Genomic DNA, 20,233 nt, shown 5'->3' with positions numbered 1-20,233 from the left:
AGCACCAGCGCCCTCTTAGCAGTCGAGCTTGGAGCTCGGCCGGGCGAGCCCTCGTGTGCTGAGCCCCTCGGGGATCGCCCTGCGCCCGGCGGGTATGCAGAGCTGCGGGGAAGCCCGCACCAGCCGGCTGCCAGCCCTCACCCCCACCCGGGCCCGCTCGCGTCTCTCCATCGCCCTTTTAAATTCCTCAAAGGACTCGCGGGGCTGCCGGCCGGCAGCGTTCGGAATTTCGAACGCTCGCCCTGCCGCGTTCCATTATCCGAACGCCGCGACTCTGCTGGGGGCGCCCACGTGCGGAGCGGCTCGACCCGCAGGGGACCCAAGGTCACAAGTTTGCTGCCCCGCCCAGGAGCTGGGCAGTGCCCGTGCTCCCCTCTCCCCCTTCTGTGGCGGAGCAGGGACCCAGCTCCCGGGGGGGCGGGGGAGCTCTGGGACAGGGGCCCACTTGCCTGGTTGGGGCACCCCGGGGGTTGAGAGTGGGGGAGGCATTAAGCTCGCTGCCGCCTGGAGTGGGGGGTACCCTAGTCTCCCTCCCCCCCCTCCCAAGCTGCTCGCTGTGGGGTGAGGGCCCCGCCCCTTACCTTTCTCTTGTGCCTGTGGATGTCCCCGATGGAGTTGGCCACTGTGTTGGGTCCAAGAAGCATCCTGGTGCTCCGGGGCCACTCCGTGCTCACCAGGTGGTGCTCTCCCATCAGGATCTTCCTCACGTTCTCGGCGCCGGTCACCCGGATTAAGGGGCGTCCCAGCAAGTGAGTCTTAAAGACGTTGCCATATTTCTCCCTCCTGGACGACTGGAAGCAGGATCCCTAGGACAGACACACACACACACCCTGAGCCTGGGGACAGACAATCACTTAGGGGCACCACCCTAAGGACAGGCACCTTTATTGAGATCTCTGCGACTTTTACTTAAAGCCGGGGAGGGGGGTCAAAATGTTAGTAAAGGAGTGGGGGGCTCCTCTCTTTTCTCACCGCGTCCCCCCACTTCCCTCACGCTCCCGCTGGAGGTGGCAGACGGGGAATGCTCTAAAAGGCGCTCCTTGGGATTTCCCAGCGCTGTGATGGGGGGGGGGGGGTCGTGCAGTGCACTGGCTTTTCCAATATTAGGGGCCCAGCCAGGAAAATGTATCCCTGTCGAAACCTCCCTCTCCGTTTAAAGATCCCGGAAAATATTGTGCGGGGGGGGGGGGGAAATAGATGATGAGCCTGCAGTGTGGCACCCACCCCAGTGACCTTTGATTCACCCCCAAGGGGAGGGTGAAGGCTCCTTTAACCCCAATCAAAGAAACTTGTTCCAAGACCATCCCTGTACTTTGCAGCCCCTCAGGAACTATGGCCACCAGCCAGTGGCTAATAACAGAAGCCACTGATCCCACAAGCTCCCCGTTGGATTTATGATGAAACGCATTGAAAAGCAGTTTAAAAGGGATAAAATATGCTACTGTAGTTGCACCGCATAACAGGGAGGAATGCGAAGTGGCTGCCGTGCAGGGAGAGACATATAACTAGACGGATGCCAAGCAGGTCTTGGGCGCGGTCTGGAGAGAAGTTTGGGGGAAAGAAGGTGGACTTGGGGGGAGGGGGCTCCCTTTTCTGGGGCGTCAGACCCACCGGACCGAGGTCCTCGATGTGTGCGAAAGGTCAGCGAGGAGAGACGGCATCGTTTAGCGGGAGGCAATGGGTCAGCGATGCGGGAAAGTGATGATTTGACGGAGGTTTGGACGTGGGTAACTGGGACGAGTTGAGTAATGTGAAACCAATAGGGCGTGTGATTCTGTCCCAGCAAGACTCGGGGGCAGTCTGGCTGGATTGGGTAATGACTGGCATTAAGGTGCATATAACCAATGCTAGTAAAATGATCTCGAGCAACAGGCGGTTGGGAAATACCTTGGTTGGTGGGGGGCAGGAACGGGGGTGGGACTGACACAGCCTGGTGGAATGAACTTATCTATCTAGACACGGTTTTGCATAGCTGCGTGAAATCAAGTATCCTTAAAACTTATCAGGTTGGACTATCGGGGTGTTGCCGGCTCCCATCAAGCTTGGAGGAGAGGTCGTGTTTGTCACCTTGATACACTCAAGTTCCCTGGATCATCAGGCTAATTTGGAAAACTCCCTCTTGTCCACACCCCGTCATTGAGTGAAGTGTTGGACCCTGGGCGACAGAGAGGCATTGTTTTCTCTGCCTGGCGCCCTAATGAAGTTAGGGAGTCCTCCTAATCTTATCCACTACCTCCCGACAAGAAACGTACTGAGATCTCGGCGTCGAGTTCCTACCCCCTTGCCAATGAATGCACAAACTTTACCTAAAGTACCGTGATAGCGAATAGCACGAACACTGGTTGTAAGTTGCTCGGTCCCCAACACAGGTAGATCTGTTTCATGCTACTCTTCTCTGTCTGCAAGGGTGAATTAATGACCAAGTCTTCCAATGAGGGCGGATTTAATGGACCAAGGATTTATCCCATAAAGAACAATTCATTCAGGAAACCAAAATAACTCACTGCCCCCTTTCAGTTTCATAACATACCAAAGCTTTAAAACTTTTCATGAAACCTGAATTACTTTTAAAGGGTGTAATTGTCTTGGGCTAAGTCAGTCTGCAGATAATGGAGTTTGAATAACTTTTCCACATGCGCGGAGGTTCTTTTGTCATAGAAAAGGGGCACAAGGAGGCCCAAAAAAATTGACACCCCCCCCCCGAAAAAAAAACAGAAAGTTTGTGAGAAACTATCGAGTTTGCAAAAGGAGCTTCCCCTTTAAATACAATCGCTTGGAAGAAAAAGTTCCAATCTGCGCTTAACCATTGTAGCTACACAAACTGAAGTGATGTTGGGGGGGGGGGGTGTTTATTTTTAAACAAAAGCGCGGTTGTGAATTTTCGATGTTTCAGGTGACCCTGTGTCTTGATCTGCGTAAATATAATTAAAGTGCTTTTTGTGGCATTAATAAAGAGTTATTTGTACAGCATTTCCACTGCCGCACAAAGGCCACCTTTATGTGGTAGGAGTTTCGAGTGGAGTCCAATTTATACAACATTTTGTATTTTTAGCCCTGGACTCTGTTTGGATGGAGCCTGTGGAAAGGGAGAACCCTTTGCTGGTCCCCCTGTAAAAATCTGATAAATTTCTTTAAAAACTAAAGCACTATTGAGAGTGTGTAGTTAACTCTTTGGCTGCTGCCAGAAGGTTGGAGCTCTCCTCTTTTACAAGTCGGCTGGCGTGGAAAGAGAGGGTCTCTGGCTGGGTGTTTCCAGAGTTTGTTTTGATTCTGTAACTTGTTATGGCTAGAAATGTTGGGGTCCGAGGGGGAGGGAGAGGTGCCACCGGCATGCACACACACACCAACCCGATGCGTTTTCTGTCTTGTGCGAGGGGAGGAATCCGCTCAGAAACCAAGAACGTGTAAACCGGTGTAGCCTCCTCTTCCCAAACCAACCAATGAAATCTGACCTTTGCTCGTTAGAGCATCCTTAAAATAATACATTTGCTAATTCCAGGCGGGTTCCCTCCTAAACCAGTCGAAATGTATTAAACCGGAGTGGTGAATGAAAGCGACCGATTTGTGCCTCGAACAGCCTGGATATTGAATTGAGATAGTCTGGACACTTCAAAGCGCTCGTTATTGACAACAGATTGTACTGTGTTTTCACAGGGTATTGGGGATTTGTTCGTTAATAACCAGCCACGCTTCATCAGTACCGCTAAAAGTTAGTTCTCGGACCAGCACACACCGTCATCCGGGGATGACTGTATCCAGGTCTTTTGGTCTGGGGGTGATTAAATTCCACAAAACGCTGTTCAGCATTTAACAAGGCTAATCCCGGGTTAATCTAACGATTACCTACAAATGCTTCCCACTCCAGTGGATCTGAGTTACACTGTTTATACATCTAAGCTATGGCAACAACTGCAAATCAGAATCACTTCCCTTCTATCGCTCCTGAATCGACAGTCACCGAGTTTTAAACCAGCCACCCCGCTGGCGGGGGTCGGGATTCGCTTTGATTCCTCCAGGGTGTACTCTGACTTTCAGAAAGGAGTTGATTTTACCTGGCTGACTAATGTAGGTCTGTCCTAGCCTTAAAGGGGCAATGCACCCACTTGGGTCATTTTCGCTGCCAGGCTGGCTTGCAACGGAATGCTAAGAGGTGCCCCTCGGGGCAGAACCATGCCCACAAGGTGACCCCAGTCCCTGGCGATGATGGGGATCGTTCTGAAGTCTTAAAAGTTCACCCAGCCATCTGCTTGGGCAAAGGGGATCATTTGTAAAGGAGACTGGCTGTTTTTTAGTGGCCAGTAAAACACAATTTCAACGGTCCAGATTTTTTGCCTCCTCGAGCAGTAAATGGTCCCGATCCTTAAATGCACGATGCTATATATATTTCAATGAATGCAATTCCTCACCGGCCTGAGAGTTGAGGAGGAAAGCCCAGACAACGCTCAGCAGCTCAGAGCAATCCGCTTGCCATGGGCATAAAGTGTTGCAAATCGATAGGCTTCCGTTCAGCTCCTCGCTCTGCTTTGAAAACGACCCCCCACACCCCCCTCCACAGAATAAAAGTGCCTCTGAAATCTTCCCCCTGCTCCTGCGAGAACGCATGATGCAATCCCACCGGTGCAAACCAACTGTCCCAGACCACCTTAAATGAAGGAAGGGGAATCCTTACCTGTAGCAGCCAGTGGAACGTTTCTCCGATTAAGGGGAATCCCATAGACCCTTTAGGGATCGGTAACTTGCAGCTTTTGTCGCGAGTAGCTGCCCAGCGCAGCTGCCACAGCTGTTGGGACACTGCCAAGAGTAGAGTCAATGATACCAGGCATGCAGCAAGGGTGGCCAGCGCAGAAACCAGATCAAAACTTTCGAAAAGCATATTTGGAAGGAGAAGGAGGAGGGAGGGGGGGGGAAAACAACCCAAACCCTCTGAAATGCACCGCACACAGGCACAAAAAAGGCAAATAAAAAGTCACCCACTGGAGCGCTTCATAGAAGGTGAGCTCAGAGCTAGGGAAGGGGGAGGAGATCAGAATTTGGGGGGTGGGGTAGGGTGGTGTCTGGTTCTCTTCCCCCCACCACCAGCAGCAAAATAAGATGCCCCTCTCTGAAAACTTTGAAAGTAAACTTTTACAGAGCACACAGCCAAAAAGAAAAAGAAAAAAAAAAAAACACAACCCACCAACTCGGGGTGTGCAATCAAATAAAAAAAAAAAGAAGAAAAAAGAAAACCCCTGTGCAAATGCTATAGGTCTCTTTGCTGCCAATGCAAGCCAGACAAATATAGCATCGATCTATCTCGTGAAATCATTCAGCAAAGATCTGGAGAGATGGAGCAGGAATTAAATATATATATAAATAGAGAGAGAGAGAGAGAGTTATAGCGCTATATATAGGCCGGTTATTGCAAGCCCTAGACTTTTCTCCACTGGATTGCTGTAAAGAGGGAGGTTGGGTTGTTAAATCCTCTCTCAATGTGAGTTTGAGTAAAAAAGAAAGTCAATGTGTGTGTTTATATAGAGGCAGGGAGGCTGAGTAATGGGCAAGCAGCCAGCTGCTGGCTGCTTCCCCCCCCCCCTCCACCCCCCCACCCCCTTCACTTCAGAGGACTTTTTGGAGGCGGGGTGAACGTCTAGGCAGACCGGGCGCTGGAGCGTGCGAGGTTTGGCTGCAGTCCCAGAAAAGAGACAGCCAGGGAGGGTTGTAGAAGGATCAAACTGAGTTTTTCATTTTCCTGTCTGCTGGAATCCACACCTACAACAAGGAGATAAACAAACAAGCGCTCAGCCATGTGGGGGCATCTTGCCCCAGCCCTGGGCAGTTGCAGCAGCTTTCCCCTGGAAAGGGGCGACGGGGGGGGGGTGACTGGGGCATCACCCCTGTTTGCAGCCACTTGTGTTTATTGCTTCACTGGTTTTATTTTTGAATGAGATTTTTCTTTCCACGGGGTCTCATTGACCCACACCCCGCCGCAGCGAGAGGCGATCGCAGGAGGAGCGCCCCAACTGAGTTTCTCTGGACTCCCCAGCTTCCCCACTCCCCCCAAAGACTTTCAAATTACTCGACACAATAATCTCAGGCTCCGATCCGACTTTCTTGTTCCGCATTAGCAGCCTGTGCGCTTTGGCTGGGGCCAAAGGCTGAAGGGAAGGTGTGTTTGAAAAGACACCGCTGCATTTCATATAGAACTGAAGTGTTGCCATCCCAGGTCGAGGGAGGCTGTCAGACTGTCTTGCTCTCCTTTGATTCCTCCTACATCGAATAGTTATTGTTATCAAGAGTCTCTCCCGGCCCCCACCCCTCACCACACCCAAAGTTTGCTACTCACACACCGGGGAAAGGTATTCTCCAAGGGTCAGGGCTGGGTAGTTAAAGGCAGATTTGCAAAGAATTTGCTTCAGATTACAGGGAAAACAAAAGTTCATTGACTCCCCCCCCCCCCCCCCCCCCCCCCCCCACCTGGTTTGGGCTTGGTGGATAGTGGAGCTCAGACATGGATGGAGCTCTCTCTCCCTCTTTCTCTGTCTCAGATGGTCCTGATGGTTTTGTTTTCTCTGAGTCAATGGCACCAGAGACAAGGGGGAGTGTGTCAGCAGAGCGCCTAAAGGACTGGGTCTCATTCTCTGCCCTGAATGCACTTCTAGCTCGGAGCATTGACCAGGAGAGGCGCTCAGCTCTCTCCCCCACCCTCTCTAGTCCTGCACTCTTCAGAGCTGAATTGTAGGGCTTGGCTCCCATCGCTTGGAGCCTCGCGGTTCACTCTTTGCCCTGTAACCCCACCTGGTGGACAGTTTGGATAGTGCACTGCTTCGAACAGCAGGTGACTGCAGAAAAGAAGAGCGCATCTTTTCATTCTGCATTCAAAGGGGGTTTCGTTTGAATGCTAAAGGACTTAGGAAACCAGGCGCTCTCTTTTCCCCCCTCTCTCCCTCCTGTCCTCTTTTCATTTCTATCTGTGGTGCCTATTCAGCCACTGCTAAAGTATCTCTCCTTTTAAAAACTATATCAGAATCTGTGCAAACAGCTGGAGAATTTTATTGGCGTTTTCAACAACTACCCTCTCCGAAGCTCCTTGGGCCAGGATGTCTCTTTACTGCCCCCCCAAAAGAGGAAGGAGTTGGCGCTTGCAGAAATGAGACCGAGGCCATCCCAGAGTGAATTTCCTGCTAAATCCCTGGGCAAGGCAGCGACCCAGAGCAAGAGCAGACCGTGCCCTCATGGCGGGCTGCTTCCCAGACCTCTTTACCTTCAGCAGGAAACAATGCTAGAAAGTCTGGTCTAAGGAGCAGCCCTGTGTTGGGTGGAGGGACTGGATGTCCTGGTGGTTGCTGAGCTAACGTCCATCTGCCTTTCGGTGCAAGTTCCTTGGTCAAACCCTGGTTCGGCAGGGAGTGGGGTAATCTCCAGGGTCTATGATTAGGGCCAATGGGGACCTGGTGCCCCCTTTTCACACAGGCACCCATGTCTCCCGTGCATTCCCACCCCTTTGGAGAAGAACACGGCGAGACCGGTGGGAGCACCGGGCAGCCCCTGAACTCAGCCTTGTGTGGTGGTTCTACTTCTCTGGGCCCAGCCTTTCCCCACCTTCCTTCCCGTGCAGTTGCTGCAGAAGCATCTTCCAGATAAGCCAGCTAGTGCATCCCCCAACATGTGGAGTGATCCATTCCCCCCCACAGTCCTTTACTACACAGGGCTACGGGGGAGCAGTCTGGCCAGGGGGTCTAGCGGTTAAAGCAGAGAACAGGTGACCTGGTTCTAGTCTTGATTCCATCATTCAACTGCTGAGTGACCCTGGGCAAGTAACGCAAACGCTGTGCCTCAGTTCCCCCAACCATGGTGATAATAATCCCTGCCTTTGAGAGGTGCCTTGTGTTCCTCCCACTTTCCAAGCAAAAGCAGGAGGGGCAGGGAGGGTGGAAAGGTGGGAGCAGCGGCTTCCTTGTGAACAGAATGCTGGCCATCATTAAGAAAGGAATAGATAATAAGACAGAAAATACCATATTGCCTCTATATAAATCCATGGTACGCCCACATCTTGAATACTGCATGCAGATGTGGTCGCCCCATCTCAAAAAAGATATATTGGAATTGGAAAAGGTTCAGAAAAGGGCAACAAAAATGATTAGGGGTATGGAACGGCTGCCATATGAGGAGAGATTAATAAGACTGGGACTTTTCAGCTTGGAAAAGAGATGACTAACAGGGAGGATATGATAGAGGTCTATAAACTCATGACTAGTGTGGAGAAAGTAAATAAGGAAGTGTTATTTGCTCCTTCTCATAACACAGGAACTAGGGGTCACCAAGTGAAATTAATAGGCAGCAGGTTTAAAACAAACAGAAGGAAGTATTTTTTCACACAACTCACAGTCAACTTGTGGAACTCCTTGCCAGAGGATGGTGCGAAGGCCAAGACTATAACAGGGTTCAAAAAAGAATTAGATAAATTCACGGAGGATAGGTGGCTATTAGCCAGGCTGGGAAGGGATGATGTCCCTAGCCTCTGTTTGCCAGAAGCGGGGAATGGGCGACAGGGGATGGATCACTTGATGATTTCCTGTTCTGTTCATTCCCTCTGGGGCACCTGGCACTGGCTACTATCAGAAGACAGGATACTGGGCTTTGGTCTGACTCAGTATGGCCGTTCTTATGTTCTTGGTGCCTGGTTGAAGTCCCTCCCTCCAGCACAGTGGGCCAAGCTGCCTCTCTCCATGGTGTGCTCTCCTCCAGCCCTGATGGATTTCCAGTAGGAAATCGCTGTGCGAATCAACGCGTTCTCCCTTCACATCTTTAATGGCCTCTGGGGAGGGTGGGCGGGCAGAGGCAGTCAGAGACAGGGCCACCCGGAGGAAAGGGGAGACCTGGAGTATCCACCTCGCCATGCAGCTGCCCCCGGGATCTGTGGGATGGAGGGAATGTCGTCTGGTAGTCAGAACTCAGGACTAGGAGTCACAACTCCTCGGTTCTATTGTCCAACAGTCCTGCCCTTGGCTTGCTGTGTAACCTTGACCACTCTCCGTGACTCAGTTTCCCTGGCCCCAAGCTGGCCTTCTGCCCAGGGGAGAATTTCACCCATAGTGGCCGGAGTTCTCCAAGGTACATACAACCACCTCCAACTCCACAGGCTCGACCCTCCTTCTCCCGCCGATCTGAGGCTATTGAAGGTGTTTGTCTACAGTACAGAACTTGAAGCAATGCACAGAGTCAGACTGTAGCTCTCTGGGGCAGGGACTGGCTTTTTGTTCTGCATTTGTACGAGTCCACTGAGGCCTTTGCCCGTGACTACAGCTAGGAGGCACTATGGCAACACATGTAATAAAATAACAGTAGGAAGAAAGGCCAGCAGCAGCCAACTCTCTGGCCCAGGGGATGGCTTCTCTATTCTAAGCCTCAGGTTTGAAAGTCCTAGACGCCTTGGCTTCAAATCCTCATGGGGCAGGTCTCTGGCCTACGTCATTCAGGAGGTCAGACTAGATGATCACAATGGTCCCTTTCTGGCCTTGGAATCTATGAAAGGGTCAAGTTAGTCCATCATCCCTTCCTATGTACGTAATTAGAATACTTTGTAATTTACTGTGTTTGGGTCTTTGGGATGAAGCCTGAGGTTGTCTCTGCTTAGGGTGAGGCATCAAGGATCCCATAGGAGCTTGCCCCCATGGCTTTCGCCAGCATTTCCCCTCCCCCGTCCTGCTTTGGTGGAACAGGCTGGCAAGTGGCCACTCTTTGCCCCAGAGGTGGCCGCATTTCAGCAGTGTGGGAAGCATTTTGGGATCCTTCAGAATGGGAAGGAAGTACGACTGCAGATAACTATAAAATATTGTGTGTGGGGTACGTCAGGTGGTAAATTAGCATAAAATAGATTTGCCATTCATTTGTCTGACCACAATAGCTTAAATGCCTGGTGGAAAAGATCTTGTTACACCCCCCCGTCTTCCACCCTGGACAAAGTGCCTCAATACTGAATCTCAACCAGTCCAGAATTCATCCCCCCCACACCTCCTTTCCATTGCCCATGGGCCTGACCACATCTCCCCACCCATTCCCCCACCACCCCATCCTGTTCTCTGTCTCCCTTCATATTCCCCAATACCGGCACCCTGCCTCCCCTCTTGTTCATCATCACATAGGCACCAACAGCACTTGTTTCCCTGGCAAAGCAACATTAGGGAAGTATTTAATGTCAATGGAATCAGCTTTTAATATGATTTAGCAGTTGGGAGCAAGGGGAATCCAGCACCAGGTGATCGTCCGGCTTTCCTGAGCCCCTGGCAAATGCTCCACTGAGCACAATGTTAGAACCGCTGGAGTACTACTTAAAAGTTTCAATCTATCAGCCTCGGTCAGTTAGCAAGTAAGGGCAAGTGAGGCATCCCCAGATCAGCTGAGATGGCTATTTTAGTTATACCTGATCGACATAAAAATACTCTGAACTGGGAAGTCTCCTTGTCCTGGATCAGACTGCAGGGAAATGGGGACAAGATCTTGACACAGACCCAACCCACCCCTCACCCCCCAAAAATTAAACTCCCTTAGCATCTGATTGTTTATATTTCTAAGTCTCCTGGAGCAGCCATGTCAATTTCATGCGTGCTGTGTTCAGAGGACTCACATGCAGCCGTGTTTGCAGCGCACCTGTCATCATTCATGAACTCGGGAGCAATGCCACATCGACATTACAGACTTGCTATCAGATGATGGGCTTTCCCCCCAAACCCAGGGAAAATATACAGGCAAGACAGGCTAGCCCCCCTCAGTAGTGTCTTGTAATTAGAGCTGGGTGATTTTCCACCCTGCAAAAATTTGCAAGTTTTTGATTCCCCCCCGCCCCATTCTGAATTGGGACACAAAACGTTTTTTCCCCCCCCCACAAACCAAAATTCTAACAAATTTTGCTTGGAGTAAATAGCAATATTTTGTTATTATTAGTTGAAAAGATTTTGTTTCCATTCAACCTTTTTTTACATAAAAATAAAATACATTACATTAATTAAACACAAAATGAAACAAAGTTAATTTGAAGCAGAAAATTGAAACTTTTCAGTCCCTGAATGTTGAAAGCCAATGTTTCAACATTTTTTAAAATTTTCCCATTTATTTGAAACAAAATTTTGATGAAATCAAAGGGATTTCACGAAAAAAAAATGTCAGTTTCGTTGAAAACGGCCTTTTCCAATGCAAACCTGTTTCAATGGAAATTTGTTAACACGCTCCACTTGTAATGCCAATCTCCATTGACCGGGCAGATTTCAAGCAAAGCGCTTTACAAGCTTTCCTTAAATAAGCCTTACAAACCCACTGGGTGGTAAATAAATATCATCCTCTCCATTAAAACAGGCCAAACAGAATGTAACTTTCATGAAAAAAAAATATTTTTTTTTGGTCAAAATGTTGGTGAAAAAATTAGTCAGAATGTCCCAATTTGGAATTTTTTGGCCAGAACTAGAGCTGGTCAAACCACAGATGAACGTTTCTGTCAAAAATCCCAACCTGTCTTTTTCCACAGAAATTGCAAATTTCAGGCATTTTTCACCAGCTCTAATCCCCGCTTTATGGAGGAGGAACTGACCACAGGACTGGCAAGTGACCTGCTCCAGGTCATGCAGCAAGTCACTGGAAGAGCCAGGAATAGAACCCAAGATTTCATAGAATATCAGGGTTGGGAGGGACCTCAGGAGGTATCTAGTCCAACCCCCTGCTCAAGGGAGGACCAATCCCCAGACAGATTTTTGCCCCCGATTCCTAAATGGCCCCCTCAAGGATTGAACTCCCAACCCTGGGTTTAGCAGGCCAAATCTCAAACCACTGAGTACTGATTCCTAACCAGTAGACCCCACTGCCACTTCCTGGGAATTCTTTTTGTGGTTGTGCGAAACCAAAACACCGTTCCTAAGACGACACAGGTGCACAGAAAAAGAGTGCTGGAGTGAAATAGCCGACCAGTAACAGCTCTGCATTTCGGTTTGGTAGTAACAGTGCATGCAACTAACTCCCAGTGCAATCGTACATTGGTGGCTCTAACGAACACTGACAGTGAATTATTACTATTTGCATTACAGCAGCACCTAATCCATTTGAGATCAGGGCTCTATTGGACTCGGTACAGTAGGTACAGTCCTTACAGCTTGCACTCTAAATAGACTGAACGGGCAAAGGCAGAGATGGGAAACTGAGGCACAAGGAGTGGGGGAGGTAACTTGCCCATGGTCACCCAGCAGATCAGTGTCAGAGCCAGGAATAGATCCCAGGTCTCCTGCGTGCTAGTCCAGTGCACTCCCCACTGCTGCCTCTCACCCGGTCCCTATTTTTGCCTTTTCAAATACTGGCCTTGATGTGGAAAGTAATGGCATGTATAGGCCATGCAGCAGAATGGCTCCACATGGGAGCAGGCAACGGCTCTGCTTGGGAACAGAGAAAGCCCGTGCTGAAATATAAACGTTGTCTCTTAAACCCCACGGACAGGAAGGAAAACGACAGGGGCACGGCTGGAGCCGTTTGTCATTATTCATTCTCTGCACGGATGTGCCTTAACCCCACCACGACTGTGCTGTGTCTCGCCCCCTTGCGGCTCAGTGACCATGCGAGGGGCTGGATTGTGCTTTGACTTTCATGACGGTGCGTAGGGGCCTAAGCACTATCCCTGTTGCCCATGCATCATTCCCCCTGCCCCCCCCTTCCTCCACACACGCCCTTTGTATCTGTCTGCCCACAGCCCATCCCAATCTGCAGCTCTTGGAGCAACCCCCCACCGCAGTGCTGAGTTAATCGTTCCTGGGCGTCTTTCCCTGCAGCCAGAGAGTTTGGGGTCAACGCAGAGGACCACACCGGGCTTCCCGCCCATTGGAAAATCCCTCAGGCAGGGAGGTGGCTCTGATGTTCCCCTAAGGGAATCCCCAACTGATTGTTCCACCAGAAAGTGGGGGGAGGGGTCACTCCCTGAGAAGGGGATTTGGAGCCAGCACCTGTAGACGTCGGGGATATATTGGAAGCCAGGCCCCACTGCTTCCCTGCCGGTCGCCCCACTGCCCTGACAGCACAGCTCCATTGCTGTTAGCATGGCTGTGCTGAACTGTATTGTCCAGCCATATTCACTGGTGCCTGGGTTAAGGGCAAAGTGTGTGCAACCCCAGCTTGCTTCTCTCACCTTGCCCAACACATGGAGCCTCAACCTCACAAAAAATCTGGGAATGGGGGTGGGTAGGGGCTGTGGTGGGGACAGGGTGCCCCTTCTACAGAGTGTCCTGTCTCTGACAACCACCAGTGCCAGATGCTTCAGAGGAAGATGCAAAAAAACCTTCACGTATTGAGCAACTGTGGAATAACCTGCTCACAGAGAAAGTTTCTTCCTGACCCCTGGCAGTTAGTGATTGCCTGAAGCATGGGAGTTTATATCTCCTTCCAAGCTTTTTATTTAAAACAATTCTGTTAAATGTACCTGTGTGTTCTCATTGTAGCCGCACAAACGTCCAGTCCTTTTTTGAATTCTGCTAAGCTCTCAGCTTGGAGAGAATGGCAGAGTCCCACAGGTTAATTATGCATTATGTAAAAATCAATCTATATATATTTCTTAATTTTAAATTTGCTGCAGCCTTTCATTTTATGTGTGCCCCCTCATTCCTGTATTATGTGAGGGTGAACAGGAGCACCTGATTTACCTTTCTCAATGCATTGCTCCCCTATATACATTTTGTGTTCCCTCTTTTAACTACACAAACTCTCCTGCTACACTTTTACATGTCTGGCTACGAACATTAGGCAGGCAAAACTGAATCCACTCCCTGCTAACAGATATATATTTTTAGCACATGCCATGAAATAGTCTTGAAGGGTACTTAGACATTTCTAGGTACTGTTTACTTTTGAGATGGAGCATTTGCTTCTGAAATTATTTTGTATTTTATCAAGCATTTGTTGCCTTCTAGCTCCTGACATCTTTTTAACATACTGATCTGTTTCTATTAATATTTTAGCCACCCTAGTAAAAATAATAATAATAATAATAATAATAAAAATAAATAAATAAGGACTGCTATGGATTGGAAATGCACAACTGCGATTTTTGATTCTGGTATGACCATTACAGAAGTGGTCTTCTTATATGTCATATTTGACTACACACAAAAGCATAACATTTGTATTTGATTTAAAGTTAGTTTTCAGCAAAAATCTGAAACCTGTGGACATCTATTCCCCTCTGCTCTACTTTGTTCAAAATGGATTTCATTTTGCTTCTCTTTTTTATTTAGATTATTTGTTTTATTTGTTCTAGGCTTTAATTTTCTTTCCTTTAACCATAAGGGTTTTATATTTTTATCACATATTTCACATGGGTGGATCTCAAAGCACTTTACACACTTAACTGTCTGTGTAAAATTACAAGAAGTAAATGTGGATACATTAATGGAAACCCCACATCCAGTTCAGCCAGAGAAACAGAATCTATGAAAGATCTGATTTAATTTAAATAAAATCTCCAATTTCTCTGTAATTTAAGCATCATCCTTGCTGAGTTATTAATTGAAAAAACATGACCCTGCAATTTAATTTCCAGCTGGCTTTCTGGTCACCTTTTTTTTTTTTTTTTTTTTAACCAAAACAATTCTAAAGTTGGTGGGCTAGATTCTCAGCTACCATAGCTCGCTGTAACTCCGCTGACTTCAATGAAGTTATTCCAGCTGGAGATGTTCCTTATTGACTTCAGTGGAGCGAGATCTATTTTCGCCAGCTGGGGATCTGGCCCTGAGTTATTAACAATCAGACAACTTACTGCAGTGAAATTTACAAGTTGCTGGGTAGCTCACCCCTCATATGAAAAACTTTGACTGAAGCAATTCAGAAAAAGAGAAGGATAAGAATGTTTAGAGAGTGACTGGACCAAATTCCCCAGATCTGGAAACATCAGTCATTTGATGCCAGCCCCAGCTAGCAAGTTTCTACATTCTGTAGACTGGGATCTCAAATAGGTAAAACATTTTAGATTTCAAACAAACAAACAAAAAATTTTAACTTACCAAATACTTAGAGTCCAACTCGACTTGAACAATTTACTGCGCCCCCACCCCCCCACCCAAATCTACCTCCTACAGATTGTTCCCCCCTTGAAAGAAGCCAAGAGCATTTTATAGAATAAAAGCTGGTGTGGTATCCGCCCACAGCATGATGTCTGAAAATGAGTATTCATAAGCATTTAAGAGCTGTGGCAAGGTAGGGCCCACCCCCCACACACACACCCTGCCGCCCCTCACATGAGTGTGCACATTTCAGATCGCAGATTAAACTTTTTTTTTTTTTTGCTTGTTGTTCTTTTTCTCGCCCCTCCAATCCCCCCCAATGAAAACATTTTTTTAAATGTTCAATTGAGATTCTCAAATATCCTCCCCCCCTCCCCCGCCACACCCCTTCTCCCTGCAGTAACTGTTTTTGAAAAGACTCGGAAACCAGTATGTTTCTGCAAAGAGTTTATCAAATTACATTTGGTGACAAAGAGCTAAAGTGCATTTTCTTGAAGGCTTGACAATTGGGGATCCATCAAGGAAATGAAAAGAATGACAGAAAACCAAGGGCTTTTGTCAAATGTCGAAACAGCCGCGTGAAAGGCAAGGATTTGGGGCCCTTTGGGTGGGTTTGCTTGATTTTTGTTTTGGTTGCATTTGGTTTTATTTCGTTTTATTGTCTCTCCTGCAAGTTAAAGTTCTAAACCCGGAGAAGAAGGCAAATTTGGGGGGGGGTTAAAATTCATGAGCTCTTCTCGTTTTTAACAAGATGTCAGTGTTCAAAAGGCTGGGTGTGGGGGGGGGGGAGCCCTTTAGAAATGTGAAGCTTCAGAGATAATGACTGATCCCTTTAAGATTGCATGGGAACAGGTGATATTTTTTCCCTCCTTTCCTTTTCTCCCCATCTGTCTTTTGTTTAATAGGATACTAACAAGAGAAAGGAGCCAGATCATTTCGATATTCTTCTTTTTGTGTGGGTGTTCTCTTGAGAAGAATGCAGCCTGGTAGAATTCCAAACTTTGTTAGAAACAGTGGCGAAAGAGCTACGAAAACCGCCCCCAAAAAGGGCAAGGTCTCTCACTTCTTTTCTTACTACGGCGGAACCTGCTACAGTCGGTGGCTTCGCAGAATTTGGCTTTAAACTGAGCTTCAAGAAAATTGTATTGGGGGCCTTGTATTGGGAACGGGGTGACTACTGGAGACTCAGCTGGCTTTACGTAAATGTGTAATATGTTATAATATCATTTACATTCCCTTTAAGGCCTCTTTACACTGCCAAAGAGGTATAAAGGGGCCTTAGTGTGAATGGGAACCAGACCCTCAGATCCTGCTCCCTTTACAGACTTCAGCCAAGCAGAATCCAGGTACTTAGTACAGATTTCATCAATAGTTCCCTGGTGCAAATAGAGCGTAAGGTTAGAGGGCTAGGGGCGCCGGAGAGGTGTATTCAATGAGTCCTCACACTAACAATCTATGTATTTGCTCCCATTGCTGCTCCTAGCCCCAGAGAAGGATTCCCCTCAAAGGCACAGAGGGACGCCGCCTGTTATGTACACTTTCCGCCGCCTGTTATGTACACATCTACTTGCTAACGTTCCTCTACTGCTTCCCTATAGAAACATCCTACGTAAGGAGGAGATCAGCTTGGGACCTGCTCCCTATACAGGACGGCTTCCAAGTCCAGACACTTGTGCACCGCTTTTCCTTTCTTGGTTAGTTAGGAACAGTTGGTCCGTCTCGTTTCAGTGTGGGAGATGCTGAACAGACAAATAGTTCAAGTTCCTTGCTGCTGCAGATGAATAGGGAAAGAATAGACTCTTGAAGTCTTTAACTGAAAGACCGGACATAACTACATGTTCTTCATAATCTCAGGTATACAGAGGCTTTAAATAAATTTTCCTGGCTTTGAGATTCTGATGGGGGAATTTCCCACCTCCCCCACAGATTTTGATTCCTTTTGTTCATGTATCAGCGTTTTCTTCCTTTCTTTTCCATTTTTTATCTTTCCTTTTTGTTTCTCTCTTTTCAAATGTCCCTCTAGAAATTGTCCGGATGCCTTTAAGCCTCCCCCATTAAAAAAAAAAGGTATGAATTCTTCCTTTCCTGACCCCCTTCACTTTTATTCCACCGCCACAGAAATCTTTCTTCCAAATATCAGTCCCCTTTGCAAACCATCTGGCTTTCCTGCTGCCTAGATCTTCTGCACACAGCAGATAATTACTCGAAAGACAGGGCTGCCTTAGAATTTGTGCATCAGTGCAAGAATGCAACCCCTGTTATTCTGCACGCTAACAATTTTGTAAAAATTTGTAAAATTAAAAAGGCATAATGATAAATATCTTATTCTGCTCTGGAGGGGAAATCAATGAGGTTGAATTCCCCTCCTGTTCATCTCAAGTGAAAATGCCAACATAATCCAAGACAAGAATTGCAGGTAAGGCAAGTAGTGCTTATATTTTAAAGGGATCATAGCTTGAAGCTGTTGCTGCAGAAATTTAAATATTATATTATATACACACACACACCCCGGATCCTTTAATATGGGACAGCTTCAAGGAGATGCAGTTGCGAGGGAATCTGAAGAATTTAAACTTTGCTCGGAAAAGTTTTAAAGCCAAGTTTGCCTGGGTGCAAATGCTGAGTGCATTTGGCTGTTAGTTCATTTGTGGCTGGGACGTGCTATCCATCCTGGTCTTACCTCGCATAGTTTTCGTGGTTTTCACCACTTTGCCCAGCTCTTCGAATCTCCTACTGCCTTCCCCTCCCCTCATTACAAGCCTGGAGAGAAGGTTAAAAGCATGAGTAGAAAGGGAGCGTTGCAGAGCGCTGGCTTTTGCGTTTCAGCCGAAGGGACAGCACGTGATTTTATATTAGTGACAAACAAAGGGCTGCAGACGCCATGTTTTTAACCCACCAAAAGGGGGACCAGACGGCCTTTTCCTCTGCCCTAAATCATGCCTTGTTTACTTATTAAATTCCCGTCACAAACAAAGGGAAGCTCAATGTGGGATCTATTGTCTCCTTCAATGCTGAAACGAGGCGCTCAAGATGTGTTAGATTCCTCGGGAGCTCCAGGATTGGAACGGGGTCGTTTGCAGGGGGGTCGGGGGGGACGGCGTGGGCGGGAAACCCTGGTAGGTCTCTTCTTGAGAAGCCCCGACTGTGCAGCTCAGGCAGCTGCGTTCCCAAAGGCCCCCGACAAAGAATCAGCTCCAATCCAGCTTGGACAGTTCAGTAAGAACCAGAGAGAGTGAGATGGGGGCGGAGGGACGACTTCATTATAGGCAGGGAACTTGCCTTCCTCAATCCCATTTCTTCTTCATTTCATCTTTGCTGGGCTCCACAGTGGGCAGACCCCTGCTTCCTGCTCGGTGCTGCACTGAGTTAACGAAGCGTCGTTACCGGATCGGGTCATTGTGGACCCTGCTTTCTCCGGCCTCAGAGCCCGATGCTGCTAGAATGTCACTTTAGAGCACTGAGCTCGCCGCTGCGAGCGGTCCCCATCGACCTCAGCAAGGCCTACGCACCAGAGCGAGCTCTGCATTCACTGACCAGCCTTTCACCCCCAGCCCGTATTCCGCGCCTGCATAACTTTAAGCAGGTGCGTAGTCCTGTGAGACTTAAGCAAGGGTCTGAAGTGAAGCACGTGCTTAAGTGTTTTGCTGAGTATGTCTGTGGACCAGGAATCAAAGGCCTAGGTGACGGCAGGCTCGGGCCCCAAATCAGGAACCTTTGGACTGAAGCCGATAGGGCGAGCGGTGTAAGTGGAGCAGAATCAGCCCCTCAGGAGAGGTTCGCGAATGGCTTGTTTTGCACAATGACCTTGTTGCAAGGTTAATGCCGCTTCTGCGTTCCACACAGAGCGCCAGATCCGAGTGTCTAACGTGCGTAACGCACCCGCCACCCACGGCACTGAAAGACACTGATGAGTCAGAAGGGGGAAGGGGTACAATGTGCCAACCCATAAAGGCAAACCAGCCGGCGGCCAGACACACACCCCTTATCTCAGTCACCTACAAAAAACAAGCGTGGGGGCTCCCTGAGGGGCTCCAAGCTGAGCTCTGTTGGCTAAAGCTGAGAAAGGCAAAGACGGAGCACAGCCCCCTCACCAAGCCTGCCCTGCTGTACTAACCTGGGGGGCTGAGAGCAGGAGAGTCACAGCTGATCGCAGGGTCAGAGTAAAGCAGAGAGCGGGAAGTGGCTTGGGCCAGAGACACATTGAGCGGCTTTAGCTCCCTTCGACCTCGGCACTTCCCAAAAATCCGGCCCGTCAGTGGAAGAACTGGTTGAAATTCTTTGAAGGAAAGAAACAATACACAGGCTTTTGTCAAAAATGGATCTTTTCGTGAGAAATTTGTGGGGTTTGAAAAACTTTTTCCAGTTTTTTGACAAAACCAGAAAATGATTTTTTTTTTAAATTTTCTTTTCCCCCTCTTCAATGTCAAAATTGAAAAGTGGTTGGTGGGTGGGCGGGCGGGCGTGTGTGAGAGAGAGAGAGAGAGAAAAAAAACATTTGAAAAAACAATATTGTTGATAAAAAACAACCGAATAAACTCAAAATTGTTCCCTGTTCAGGGCGGGTGGAATGAAAATTATTTCAAATTTTTTGGATATATTTTTGGGGCAATTCTTTGCCATGTTTCAGCCGGAGCGAATCCTTAGTCTCACCCAACCTGGATTTCTCTACTAAGTGTTTATGTTTTAGTGAGTAAAAAAGAGATGGAACAACCCCATCTAAACCTGCAGCAGAAGCTCATGTGACACTCACCTACTAGCTAGTTTAACAGGTAAGATGAAGAAATAAGTGTCTATTTCTGGCCCACATCCTCATCGTTAGTGAGTTATGGAAGTAGGGTGACCAGATAGCAAATGTGAAAAATCAGGACAGGGGGTGGGGATAAATGGATACATTTTCACACCAAAATATTGGCAGCTCCCTATCCATGCTGCATGCCCAGATTATTATACACCTCTACCCCGATATAAAGTGACCCGATATAACACGAATTCGGATATAACGCGGTAAAGCAGCGCTCCGGGGGGGGCGGGGCTGTGCACTCTGGCAGATCAAAGCAAGTTCGATATAATGCGGTTTCACCTATAACACAGTGAGATTTTTTTGGCTCCCGAGGACAGCGTTACATCGGGGTAGAGGTGTATTCAGTAAAACGTCACCCAAGGATCGAAAAGCACTTTACAAGCACTAGCCAAATACGGTTCCACATTCAGTACTTTTCTCTCTCTCTCTC

General features: G+C 48.1%; 1 protein-coding gene across 1 annotated transcript in view; it reads right to left on the bottom strand.

Moving 5' to 3' along the window:
• Positions 1 to 5,499, bottom strand: part of LOC117878155 (cytochrome P450 26B1) — a 35,621-nt gene extending 30,122 nt beyond the window's left edge. Inside the window, exons 1-2 of the mRNA XM_034772149.1 lie at positions 4,670 to 5,499; positions 582 to 806 (exon numbers count right to left, since the gene is read on the bottom strand). Coding sequence (XP_034628040.1) covers positions 582 to 806; positions 4,670 to 4,873 — 429 coding nt within the window. The 5' untranslated portion in view covers positions 4,874 to 5,499. The remainder of the gene's footprint in view (positions 1 to 581; positions 807 to 4,669) is intronic.
• Positions 5,500 to 20,233: the final 14,734 nt, after the last annotated feature.

This window comes from Trachemys scripta, chromosome 5, assembly GCF_013100865.1.
Source record: "Trachemys scripta elegans isolate TJP31775 chromosome 5, CAS_Tse_1.0, whole genome shotgun sequence".
Classification (NCBI taxonomy): Eukaryota; Metazoa; Chordata; order Testudines; family Emydidae; genus Trachemys; species Trachemys scripta.
The sequence above is the reverse complement of the archived record's forward strand: the minus strand, read 5'-3'. Positions and strand labels throughout refer to the sequence as shown.